Below are 13,675 nucleotides of genomic sequence, written 5' to 3'. Positions count from 1 at the left end.
TCGAGAGGCTGAGGCAGGAGAATCACTTGAACCCAGGAGGTGGTGATTGCACTGAGCCAAGCTCGCACCATTGCACTCCAGCCTGGGCAACAAGAACTAAACTCTGTCTCAAAAAAAAAAAAAAGTACGTTTAGATGTCTCTTATCAATACTGATTTTTTGAAGAAACTTTGGGTAGTGTTAACCATGGAGAAATATTTTTACAACATTTTTGATTATTTGTAACAGACCTTGTTTGACTTGTACTTATTTTGCTTGAAGCATCACTTGAAAATATTTATTCCTATTCATAATGAAATTGTAACTATAATAATAAACCATATCATTATAGCAAAAGTCAGAAAAATAAAAAAACATTTTGCACTTCACAGTTATAAGCACAAATAGGTCCCAGCAACCAAAATTGAAGAAATCTTGAACTTCTACCATCTTTACCTAATGATCAGATTAAAATTTGAGTAAGAATGCATTAACTCTATGTGATTTCTCTGCTCTGCAAATGTTTTAAGTACCTCTTTCAAGGTGGAGAAATCATGGCAGGGGTTTGAGATCATCACAGATGTGTTACATATCTTTTCCTTGAGTGTAAACTCCCTAATAATTATTTCACAAAAAGAACTAATTTTGTATATTTTTAGCATACTATTTATATGTTGGCTTTCTGAACATATATTAAATTTGATAAGAAACTGTATTTTATGTTCCATTACCTTAGTATGTGTTTTCAAAATACTCATTTTAAAATGTTGACTCAAAAGTTGGGATAAAACAATAGATGTGTAAAATTATTTTGGTAGTTAAGAGTATCCTGTTCTGAAGTTTACATTCGCCTCCTTTCCAGTTTTCATCTTGTGTATTTTTTAAGCTTTTGAATAATAATGACATGCAAATGTAAATTAAGTGGGGAAAAACTGATTGCAAACAGTATAGCACACCTTAAAATCCCAGTGTTGTCGGGAGTATGATAGTCCTTGGAAGCAGGTGTGTTTTGTGTTCTAGAACATCACCTCCTGTGTCGACAGCCTCTGGAGGTTGGGGTAAGTAGAAGGGATGAGGGGCCAGCACTGGTTAACCCTTGGCACCCTGGTGGAAATCTAGAGGTGTCTTCGCTCATTGGTGCAGGCCATCAGGCGGTGGCATCCAGGCAGGGCCCTGGTGCAGCAAAACATTCTGTGTGCGCTAACGTAAGGACATCTTCTAGAGTCCTCTGCCTTCATGTCATTCTAGAGACATGGGAAGTCACTGGATTCTAGGACATAAAAAGACCTACATGTTGGCTAGCCTAAATCAAACCCATCTATACTAATAAAACTGAGATTCATGGATGTTTCAAACTGTCCACTGTCAGCCCCGTGGGACTCGGGTAAATCAACTCTCTTTGGGAATCTACCTTAGAAAATGAAACCATAAGGCCTTGAGTTTCAGTGTCAGGGATGCACACTCTATACCTGGTGAAACTGTGGAGGAGAGAAAACGTCTGTGCAGAAACTGTGTCTCCAAATCTTTCATGTCAGAATAAAGGTCTTTTTTTTCCATGTCTGTTTTTAGCTCACTTTTACTTGTTGCTGTTGTCAGTATCTAAGAGTGTAAAAAAGGTTTCAAAAAACAAGTTACAAAGAGCTTCAGGACATTAATAGAATGAGAACTGCAGGAGAAACAATTTTGTTTTCTAAAATCTTTAAAATCGTTAATTTTTTCTTTTTTATTCTCTAATTTTATAAACAGTACACAGATACATTCCCATTGTAACAAAGCTTGCTAAGAAGACTAGAATTCCCATCTCACCTCCTCTCTTGCCTTTTTTCATTAGTTCACTTAAGAACTAATGAACATCATGCACCCATCATGTCTCGGGTGCTCTGCAAGTTTGTGGGGACATAGCAGAGAATGAAGCAGCATGCACCCCATAGAGGAAGACAAATAGTAAATAAGTGTGTAACAGTGTCAGCTAGCCAGCAGTTAATGATAAAAAGAAAAATAATAGTGCATTGGCTAGATAAGGTGGCCAGTGAAGGCTTCCCTGAGAAGGTGACATCTGATCACAGGCCTGGGAAGTAGTGGGGAGCCTGTGACTGCCGAAATCCATGTTTCAGCTGGAGGCAACAGCAGGAACAAATGTCCTGATGGAGAAAAATGCTTGCACAACAACAGGGAGGCCAGTACAGCAAGGACTTCCTGAGCTGGAGGGAGGCACATTGGAAGGAGGTTGGAGAGGCGCAGGGGCCAGAGCTTCGGGACGTTCAGGCTCTGACAAGGCGGGCAGCTGTTTTGTTTTGTTTTGAAGTGTGATAAGAAGCCATTGGGGCTTTTGAACAGGGGAGTAACCAAATCAGATTTAGGTTTTAAATGTAACCCTGTACACTTTATGGAGAACAGACTATGGGTCGGAGTGTTTGTGTGCTTGAAGCAGTCACTGTCCACAGTTTAATATTTCCTTCCACACATTTCCTGTGTGTGTGTGTGTGTCTACAAGCATACAAATGCAAATAGATATTTTAAGATTTTTTTTTGCATACATAGAGTTATATTGCCTTGAAATTTGCTTTTTATAAAAGCAGTATGTCAGGTGTATTTACATACTGGTACTGTAAATCCTCTTATTTTTATTAGGTGGAGTCTTGCTCTGTCATCATGCTAGAGTACAGTGGTGCGATCTCGGCTCACTGCAGCCTCTGCCTCCTGCATTCAGGTGATTCTCCTACCTTGGGCTCCCGAGTAGCTGGGACTACAGGTGCACACCACCTGTATTTTAAGTAGAGACGGGGTTTCACCATGTTGGCCACAAATGTTGGTCACCTGCCTCAGCCTCCCAAAGTGTTGGCATTATAGGCGTGAGCCACTGAGCCTGGCAAAATCTTCATTATTTGTCTTCATTATTTAATAGAGCCTGTATGTAGAGTGAGCACAATTTTTCTGTAACAGATCAGATAGTAAGTTGATTAGGCTTTGTGGGCAAAGAGGCCAAATCGAGGTATGCTGGTACTCGTGTAGACGATTATATAATGAAAAAAGGACATTTTCCACAAAATTTTTATTGATGAAACGAATACAATTTTTTTGTAATATAGGTCTGTTAATGAGAAATAATTTGTGGGGGTGGGGAAATATTTAATTGGAGTTTAGATTGAGTGCTCCTATCACCAACATTGATTGCTAATGTTTATGAAGGTTAATATGTAATAATAAAGATTTTATGTACATATTTCACTTTTGAAAATGCCTTTTCACACAGACAGATACTGCTGATTCAATGTCAGTCCACAGCAGATAATTAGCATTGAGCATATTCATTGCTTAGAAGACATTGATGGAATTCTGTTAGATTCTTCTCTTGATGTGTACCTATTAGCATGTCCTTATATTACAGATTCATCACTTCCAATTGAAAAATAGGTTGAAGCTCTTCAATTGTGTGATTAAATGGGTTTTGAAGTAGGAAATTTGGGCCAGGTGTGGTGGCTTATGCCTGGAATCCTAGCACTTTGGGTGGCCAAGGCGGGTGGATTACTTGAGGTCAGGAGTTCGAGACCAAGCTGACCAACATAGTGAAACCCTGTTTCTACTTAAAAACACAAAATTAGATGGATGTGTTGGCACATGCCTGTAATCTCAGCTACTTGGGAGGCTGGGCCAGGAGAATCGCTTGAACCCGGGAGGTGGAGGTTGCAGTGAGCCGAGATGGCGCTACTGCACTCCAGGCCGGGCAACAAGAGTGAAACCATCTCAAAAAAAAAACAAAAAGAAAAGAAAAGAAATAGGAAATTCCCTTTGCTCTTGCACTCAGTCTGAAAAACGCTGCTGTAGTTTGGGCTCAGGAAATATTTCCATAGCCAGTTTGCATGGGAATGGAGATCTCACTTCTTGTTTTAACTTTTGACTGCACAAGAGAGAATCGATGCTACTTATTTGTGGAAATGTGTCCCACCTGCCCCCTGGCACTGCCAACCATAGCCATCAACCACCGGAAGTCAGTTTGAATTGCCGAGTAGATAAAGCCAGTTGGTCATGCTGAGCTAGTACACAGCTTGGCTTCTCGCTGCTTTTCATTAATGAAGGAAGGAGACAACAGTGGTCCCATAGGTGCCGTGTGTTCACTAGCAAAGGGAGAAAAGTCCTTCCCACACCCCATTTGTCTGTGGGTTTGATACAGATTTTCTTCATTGTGTGTGATGGATTTTTACATGTCAGCACCTTGTACACATATGTTGTGAGCTTATCCAAGCAATTTGGTCATGTCCAACTACCAGGGTCTTGTTCATTGATAATAGACACCAGTTGTTGGAGGTCAATGATGATTAACTACTTTTCTACCATCTATCTACCTGATATTGTTGAAGGCAAGTCTGAGTAAGACATTTATTAAACATTTGTTGGCAAGCAGTTAGGAAGCAGTCCACAGAACTGACCAATATGCTGAAGGCCCAGTTCTCTTGTCCTTTAGTGCAGTGTTCATACATTATCTGAAAGGATTGCTGGAGGCAGACAATGTTCTATGGGCAAGTTTCTGCAAACTTGCTGTCAACACCAGACCATCAGGTATCCTTTGACCCTGTAATTTATTACAGGGTCATTTATGGATTAAGCCTTGGATACCACCCCTAGAGATATCAGTTAGCTACAACTCATACTGGATGTTTATGCTCTGTTATGCGTGGGTATTGGGTTCCCCTGCAATATTTAAGCCAATCAGTGTTCTTGAATCCATGAATTTAACCAACAAGAAACTATTTCTCACATCCATTATGCTGATTAACAAGTTGATGATGTCACCGATTACCACTCAGTTTTGTCATCCATTTTGGCAGTTAACAAAGTATCTAATAGTGGTCTGGAGGATTTACAGTAGTTGGGTTTTTTTTGTTGTTGTTCTTCGGTGTTATTTTTAGATGGGGTCTCACTCTGTCACCTAAACTGGAGTGCAGTGGTGTGATCTCAGCTCACTGCAGCCTCAACTTCCTGGGCTCAAGTGATTCTCCCACCTCAGCATCCTGAGTAGCTGGGACTACAGATGAAGACCACCACACCGGGCTGTGTTGCTTAGTCGGGTCTCTAACTTCTGAGCTCATGCAGTCTGCCCACCTCTGCCTCCCAAAGTGCTGGGATTACAGTGTGAGCCACTGTGCCCAGCGTATGATATAATTTGCAAATTCTGAGCATTCAAGAGGAATTGTCAATTACTACTGTAGCAAATATGTATATATACATTTTCATTACACTTTTGACTATTCAAATAATTCACAAGTGTATTAAGAACCCCCTTTTCCATAGCCCACCAGCCCATCTCACTGGGGCTGCAAGACTAAACAATCCTAGCAGCTTGATGTGCGTTAGTCTTAATGGGAAGGCTATTGACCATTTAACTGATTAGTTGAATCAATCATTTATTTACGTATTTATTTTTTATCAATCAGATGTTTACTCCACATCTACTATGTTCGTCCAGTGTATAAACAGTGAGAGGTAAGGTTAATAGAAAGTCTGTCTTCTTGCTTTAAAGAACTTAGCTAAGTAGAGAAGATACAGTCAAGATAATTTATATACAAGTATCGGGAAATTCAAAAGTCAGAGCAGTTACTTTCAGTGAGAATTAAATTTACACACATAAAATTGATATTGTAATGATCTCTACAATGATTACAAAGGAAAAAATTCTACATTATTGAAGAGTGTTGATTTGTTTTTTGTTTTTTGGCAGAGTGAACGAGGTGAACTTGATATTTTTATAGAAGAATATGAGTACAGTCTCTTGTTAGCAGAGTTTTGCTTGTATAGAACTCATATAACTTGCATGTATCCCAAAGGTATCTCTGGAAAGGAAATTTTTTCTAGGTGTCTTTTAAGGTTCTTTCCAGTCTTAATATTTTGCATACTACATTGTTAAATAATTTCATATTCAGATGTTCAAAGCTTAGACGAAATTTCTCGTTGGATAATAAGTGTGTATTTTTACATGTTAAAATTATTGATTATTCAGTCTTCAGAAGCCTTTTGAACCCTTGACTCTTGCCTAATGCTTTGTATGAGTCAATACTAATTATTTAAATGTATTATTAGTACTTGCATTATAAGTCTTAATTTTGTGTCTTGGAAGTAGGAAAGTAGAATGTGCAGGAAAATAAATGTTAAAAATAAAAGATCTTTGGCCTTAGCGCTAGACAAAATTTTTACATGAGCCAAGTTTCTCCTACAGTCTTTGTAATGTCCACTTCTTCATCTCTTCCTTTCCTAGTGTTAGAGTTACATGTGTCCTTATACTGCCTGGCCTGGTTGTGGCTCCACAGTAATCCTACTAGACATTTTCTTCTTTCTTCCCTCAGTATCAAGACTTTTTTCTTTTCTTTCTTTTTTTTTTTTTTTTTTGAGACAGAATCTCACTCTCTTGCCAGGCTGGAGTGCAGTGGTATGATTTTGGTTTACTGCAATCTCTGTCTCCCAGGTTCAAGTGATTCTCCTGCCACAGCCTCCTGAGTAGCTGGGATGACAGGCATGCACCACCACATCCAGCTAACTTTTCTATTTTAGTAGAGACAGGGTTTCACCATGTTGGCCAGGATAGTCTCAATCTCTTGACCCCGTGATACACCTGCCTCGGCCGCCCAAAGTGCTGGGATTACAGGCGCTAGCCATTGCACCCGACTAAGACTTTTCTTAATCTTGGTTATGTCTGTTGAGTAGCTGAAGGTTGTGATTTAAGTAATTCACACAGAGAGGTGAATAAATGACCATTTTCTAGCTTTCTTTGATCTGTTTTTATTTTGATGATATTGTTAATTCAAACAAATTTCTAAATGGTGAAATTTCAGATAACTGACTCATAAAAGTGTTGGGACAGTGAGATTCATTTTTGTATTTGATCATTTTGTGAAAATTAAGTCAATGAATAGTGTGTAATGAGGTTAGAAGGAAAATAAGACAAGAGAGGAAGATTTATGGCTTTCACAGGGAAATGCTGTGGACTAAATTGTGTCCTGTGATCCCCAAATTTACTTATTGATGCTCTAACCCTCAATGGGATAACATTTGGAGAGGGTGATCTTTGGGAGATAATTTAGATGAGATCTGCAAGGTAGGGGCTTCATGATGGAATTAGGACCATTATAAAAAGCCCTCAAAGAATTGGCTTCCTCTTTGCCTTGTGAAGACAGCAAGGTGGCCTTCTTCAATCCAGGAAGAGAGCCTTCACCAGAACCCTACCATGCAGGCATCCTGATCTCAGCCTTCAGGCCACTCAGTCTGTGGTATTTTGTTATGGTAGCCCCAGCCGAAGAAGACATACATTCATCCAACTGTGGTACGTTGGAGGAAGAGCAGCTAAAGGGTGCACGTTAGTTGGAGTTTCTTGGAGTCATTGAAAATAGATGTCCATTAGGTAGTTGTGTATATCCAGCCATACCTCAGCTGGGAGGTGTGGACAGGTAGAATTAGGTCTCTTCAGTAATAGATGACTTTATGGGAAGTGATGAAATCACCTTGGGGAATGAGAAGGGAGCTGATGACAACCCATGAAGAAACCACACTTAGGAGCAAACATGAAAAGAGTCATCCAAGAAGTGGGAGAGTCAGCATGAGGAGAGTAGGCGTTTGTTTACTGACCTCCAGCCAAAAATGGAGTCCGACCAATCTTTCCACAAGTGTTTTCAGAAGTACTTTGCCCTCTCAACTGCTTTGGGTTTACCGATGTCGTTGTTGAAACACACTGGCAAATTACTGTGGCAGAGTTTATGAAATGTTTTCAGTAACCAAATAATAAATCATTTACTTGGTTTGCTTTTTGACTCCGTGATTTGATGAAAATGTGTTGTTAACGATATCAGTCTTTCTTAAGTTTTAAAAGATCATGATGCGTTTCCTAAACTTTATGTTTGTAAAATGCTTTATAGCCTGTCTCTACTAAAATAGAAAAGCCTATACTGCTTTATAGCCAGTATCTACTTGAATGCTTTATAGCCTGTTGTTTAGCAAGAACTGAGGCAAGTGGCTGTTATAAAACTTCTATTGAATATACTAGGAAGCTGCAAATTGATTCATGATTCAGTAACAGAGCACTGCATCCAAAGTTATATCTCTAGTCCACTGCTTTTCTGATTTTGACACACTCATGCTTCAAGTGGATATTTGTTGTTTAGAAAGGAAAATAAGTGCATAGTAAATATAATTAATAATACTAATCATTTTTAATCTTAAAGATGAAAAAGAGATTGCATTTATATTCTACCCTGGGGGACAAAGGGGGCCTGGGAGAAAAGTCAGTTTGAGTCAACCATAAAAGATACCTGAGGAGGTAGGGAATCAGTCAGGATGTGACTGGTTTGAGTCTCCATTGGATTCAGTATCAGGGATTATGGCAAAGAGTGTAGGTTTTGTGGTTTAGAACTGGACCTTAAAATGTGTCCAGGGCCCAGGCTACAAATAACAACTAGCTTGAATTCAAGAAAGTATTAACATTTTTATTCTGCATCTTTTTCACTTAGATAAGACTCTGTTTTTGAAAAGAGTGACAGTTTTTACCTTAGACTCTCCAAATTTAGTTATAGCTGGCATTATAGCATTTTATCTGTAAATAAATCTTTCTCAGGTGAGTTTTAATTTCGGAGGGCACTAATGTTAATTTCACCTTGCGTTATATTTATTCATCTGTCTACATTGTCTATTGGGTTGGGAGCTCTCTAATAGTGGGACTATATCTTGTGCATTTTGCATCTCCAGTGGGAAGATCATTAGCTATTTGTTAATCATTAAGTAATCAACAGTGCAATTTGGCTATCACCTGACTGGCAGGTTCTAGTCCCCTAGGCTGCTTACATAACTTTTGCTTCAAAGTTTGCATTATACCATTGAGACCATGTTATGGTCCATGTTAACTCCTCCTTCAAAATCCCAATGAAGTCATAAACTAGGCAAACTATTTGAAGGTGGAGGAAGGCTGAGAGTAAGAAGCACCTTCTAAGCAGTAGATGAGTCAAATCAAAGTACACGTTTCACACTTCATTGTGGGTTACTTAGGTCTACACAGGTTAGTGTCTAAGGAAACCACATTTCACTTGATAAATATCCTTTTGGTTTGTGTGTCTTCATGGCAAGATGCTGGTCTCAGGTGGAAACCTAAGGGGAGTAAAATAATCATCATTTGTAAGTCGAAGTCTGAGGCTCTGTACTAAAGACTTTTCTAGAAAATTTCAAACTGACCCCAGAACTTAGGTCAATTATTACCTCTAATATGGAAACTGCCTACTCTGAAGAGTTGTTCTTTGTCATTATTTTAAAATCTAAGAATTGAAATTTGAAGAGTGCATAAGGTATGGGTATACATTTTCTTGAATTATGAAATGGATAGAGTTGATGCTATAGAAGAACATTGTAAACTGATTGTTACTGACCATTGAGTTAAGTGAATCGCTTGGGATATTGGAATGTAATAAATTGAAAGTTCTAGATAGATCTCCAAGACATGCACAATTTATTTAAAAAGCTTATAACTTCCTGTTTCCATTTTGCATAAATGTGATTTTTGTTTTGCTTAAGCTGTATTTAGTCCATGTAAAGTTCTAACTAATCTTTAATCCACTTGGGTTCTAGGTGTTAAAAATAGACCAACAGGGCATGATGTTTTAGATGGCTCATGTGAAGGCTTTAAGGACCTCATCCAACCTCATGGGGAATCGAAGAAAAGCGGGAGAGGCAAAAAGGTCAGTGTGTGAAAATATTATTTTAAACTTTCAAATGTTGATACATCATAATGTTCTTCTTTGGGTCAGTGAAACACAAACTAGTCTATCTGACTTGTCTTTTATTTTTAAAAATTGATTATGGGTAAATGCTGGAGAACTCTGAATATGAAACTGAGAGTCTTGGTTTCATTCCAAAGAATTACTATTGATAGACCAAGCTTTCTCATATCACTCTGCTAATGCGTTTCTTGTAAAAATGCCTGTTGCTTCTCTCAAGCAGAGAATTTTGGTTGTACCAGTGTTTCTTGCCATTTTATAATCTGAATAAATATTTACTAGGTAGGAGGTAAAAAAAATCCAAACATTCATTCATTTGTAAACTAACCAAGGTTTGACCTCAAGCCATCAGAGTGAAAGGTTTGTATACTAACACTCAGGCACACCCATTCCTTTGTGGTTTTGGCTTTAAAACTTTGCTCTTTCTCTAAAGAACTTTTCTCATCCTCTTGCATGAATATATGAGGAGGATTTTAAATTTTTTGATTATTCAGTATCTACTTGCATTGCTTAAATTTAAAATTAGCCATTCTATATAACCTTGTGCCTGGTTTTTATGAGGCCAAGGAAGTACGATGTAGTGAAACCCAAATTCAAAATGGTAGGGAAAAACCCTACTAATTAACAAGCGGCACATGAAAAGAATGACAGAGTAGACAGGTCTGCAAGGGGCTTCTAGGTCCTGATACTCAGGCTGGAACAGAGGGGCGGCTGCATTTGACCTGTGGAGGAGAAACCTGACTCCTTTGCTGCTTACCTTGGAAATGGTTAAAAGACGTTTAAAATTACACAGATTTCATGAAAGTTGGCAGTAACTTGTAGAAACATAGATTTCTTTACTGGTGCTTTCTGGTTTGTCTCAGAAAAAAAATGGAGCAAAAAAATAGAAAGGAATCCTATTTCAGGTACAGCAACAGATGTGTAGAGAGACTGTCAGGTCCTGTAACATATCTGTAACTTGGCAACACCAAGGCACCTGCTCTGCAATAGCGTTACCCACCCTGGCTCCACTGCAGCCTGTGGGACCTGCCCAGCACGCTGTCAGGGGCGGGGCCCTTCCTAGAACGCTGGGGGCACCATGGCCGAGTTTGTGTTTTGTGTCCCTGTTTCTCAGTCTTTTTCCTAACTGCTCCGTGGCCACTTGACCCAGTTCCTTTGGAAAGAAATAAAGAACCAGTTTCCTCTGCATCCAGTACTGTTCCCACACCTCTCCTGCTGATGTGTCCCACGGCTGGTGGTCCACAGCTCTGCTTTGTGCCCTTCCACTTCACTGACGCTTTACCCACTGTCTGCCCTCTGCTGATGTCTGCCCAGGGAAGCGGTGGTACCTCTCATCTCTATTGCCACTGTACTTGGTACCATGTCTGGCAATTTTTTAAAAAAGTGCTCAGTAAATATTGATTGTTGAGTTGCTTGTTACTCACCATAAAAATGCTCTGTCCTGTCTGATCAAAAGGCATGACATTTGACTTTCTCATTTGCCCGCTGTGGAAGTTACTATTTCAGACGTGTGGTATTGCCGCCCAGTGCCTGGGATAGCACTGGACTGGATGGGCTGGGTCTGTGGAAGCACTGGGTTAGGGACAGGCGTCCTGGGCGGGAGTGGGGCCCCTTCTTCCTTATGAGGCATCTCACTGTAAATGGTGTATGAATGGGAGATGAGTACCTGTTTGACCTTCTGGCATTCTTCTGTCGATCAAATAGTAAGTGCTCCATGAATACAAGGTGGTATTGTTGTCTTGAGTAATAATAAAAGAAAGAATGAGTGGCGGGAGCAGGGAACTACCAGGTTGCCTAAGAAGGGGTGAACTGGCCCAGGTCGGAAACGGAGCAGGTCAAAACTCCCATGCTGATCAGTAGTAGGATTGCGCCTGTGAATAGCCACTGCATTCCAGCCTGGGCAACATAGCGAGACCTCGTCTCTTAAAAAAAAAAAAAATAGAATGAGTGGTTAGAGAGGGAGACAAAATGCAAAATCATAAATCCACACCTCCATATCTGCTTTCAACTGCTGTGGTCAGGAACAAAATTATTCTCATGAACTGAACCGCCTAACTTGTTCAAATTTAAGTCTTCTTTTAAAAATATCTTAAGCATATTAGTAAACTTTGCCCTCATAATTTAGAATGTTAGTTCTAAAAGGGATCTGCCACTTCTGGTTCTGCATGAAGAAAAATCACTCAAAGCAGGTTTTAAGTGCAGATTTTCTGGGCCGAGCACAATGGCTGACGCCTGTAATCCCGGCACTTTGGGAGGCCATGGTGGACGGATCACTTGAGGTCAGGGGTTTGAGACCAGTCTGGCCAACATGGCGAAAACCTGTCTCTACAAAAAATACAAAAATTGGCCAGGCCTGGTGGTGGGCACCTGTAAATCCCTGCTGCTCAGGAGGCTGAGGTAGGGGAATCACCTGAACGCTGGAGGCGGAGGTTTGCAGTAAGCCGAAATCATGCCATTGCACTCCAGCCTGGGACACAGAGTGAGACTCTGTCTCAAAAATAAATAATAAATAAATAAATAAGTGCAGATTCTCTGGTCCCACTTGAGACCCTCTGGGCCAGCAGCTCCCTAGCCCAGTACAGTGCCCATCCTTAATACAGAGGGGACGAACATCCAGAGAGGGCGAAGAATCCACCTTCTGTATCACGTCTTGCCAATAGCAGAAGGAACAAGACCAGGGTTTCCCCTCTCTCACGGGATTTTTTTCTTAATCCATTTGTCATTCCAGTTCACTACATAGCCTTTTCTTGAAGGAATCCAAAACTCCTCATGCCCTAGGGCAGTGCTTCCTGACTGAGCTTTGCATGGGATTCACCTGGAGGTCTGTAAGGTATGTGGCCACCTGGCCCCAATCCCAGACGTGCTCCTGTCATTAATGCAGGGTATGCCCTGGCCACTAGGATTTTTTTAAACTCCTGAGGTGATTCTAATGCAAAGCAAAGTTTGGAAACTACTGCCTTAGGGACTTTAGTAGAATTTAAACAAGTAATTTATCCTAGGAGAAGTTTTGTTTGTTTCTAAACACTTCTCATATAAGCTTGTTTTATTTTTAGACTCTAAAATTAAAGACAAAGGCTTAAAGTCCTGATTTCTTTGCCTAAAGGTTGAGTGAGTGTTTTAGGAGTACAAATTTAGATAGCAATATAGATGAAGGACCATGACTTATTATTTTACAGTTTAGAAGGAAGAATGATATAACTTTTTAAAAAGGCAACATTATTTTATTTTATTTTATTTTATTTATTTATTTATTTTGATATGGAGTATCACTCTGTCGCCCAGGCTAAAGTGTACTAGCATGCTCTCGGCTCACTGCAACCTCCACCTCCTGAATTTAAGTGATTCTTCTGCACCAGCCTCCTGAGTAACTGGGACCACAGGCACCTACCACCATGCCTGGCTAATTTTTAAATTTTTTTTGTAGAGATAGGGTTTCACCATGTTGACCAGGCTGGTCTTGAACTCCTGACCTCAAGTGATCCACCCTCCTTAGCCTCCCAAAGTGCTAGAATTACAGGCATGAGCCACAGCACCTGGCCAGCAACATTACATTTTAAATATACAACTTCCCAGTAGTTTGAGATCTTTTTATATGAGCATGGGAGAGAAGTTTATGTTGATATGTTGTAATGAGTTTACAGAAACACTAACATTTAGTTTCCTGGTTTTAAAAGTATACAGTGGAATTGTGGAAGGATTGAATTGGTGAATAAAAATTAGAAGTTTCTGACTTGCAGCTTACAAATATAATGTTAGTATCTCAATCATTCTCTTTTTTTTCCCATTAAATAGATTTTACCTACTTATTTTGTTCCTTGTTAGATTTCAAGATAATCTGTAAGATAATCTGTGTTAAACTGAAATTTGGAACTTAACATGGCCATATCTTTTTTTTTTTTTCTCTGAGACAGAGTCTGAATCTGTCACCCAGGCCAGAATACAGTGATGCAA

At 39.7% G+C, this 13,675-nt stretch overlaps 1 protein-coding gene across 2 annotated transcripts in view; it reads left to right on the top strand.

The window, feature by feature from the left end:
* MCPH1 (microcephalin 1) overlaps positions 1-13,675 on the top strand; it is a 245,463-nt gene that overhangs the window by 45,243 nt on the left and 186,545 nt on the right. For both annotated transcript variants that reach the window (XM_021667159.2, XM_064369790.1), the window contains exon 9: positions 9,576-9,685. In XM_021667159.2, coding sequence (XP_021522834.2) covers positions 9,576-9,685 — 110 coding nt within the window. The remainder of the gene's footprint in view (positions 1-9,575; positions 9,686-13,675) is intronic.

This window comes from Aotus nancymaae, unplaced genomic scaffold (genome assembly GCF_030222135.1).
Source record: "Aotus nancymaae isolate 86718 unplaced genomic scaffold, 86718_ANA_hifiasm-v0.15.2.pri h1tg000090l, whole genome shotgun sequence".
Taxonomy (NCBI): domain Eukaryota; kingdom Metazoa; phylum Chordata; class Mammalia; order Primates; family Aotidae; genus Aotus; species Aotus nancymaae.
The sequence above is the reverse complement of the archived record's forward strand: the minus strand, read 5'-3'. Positions and strand labels throughout refer to the sequence as shown.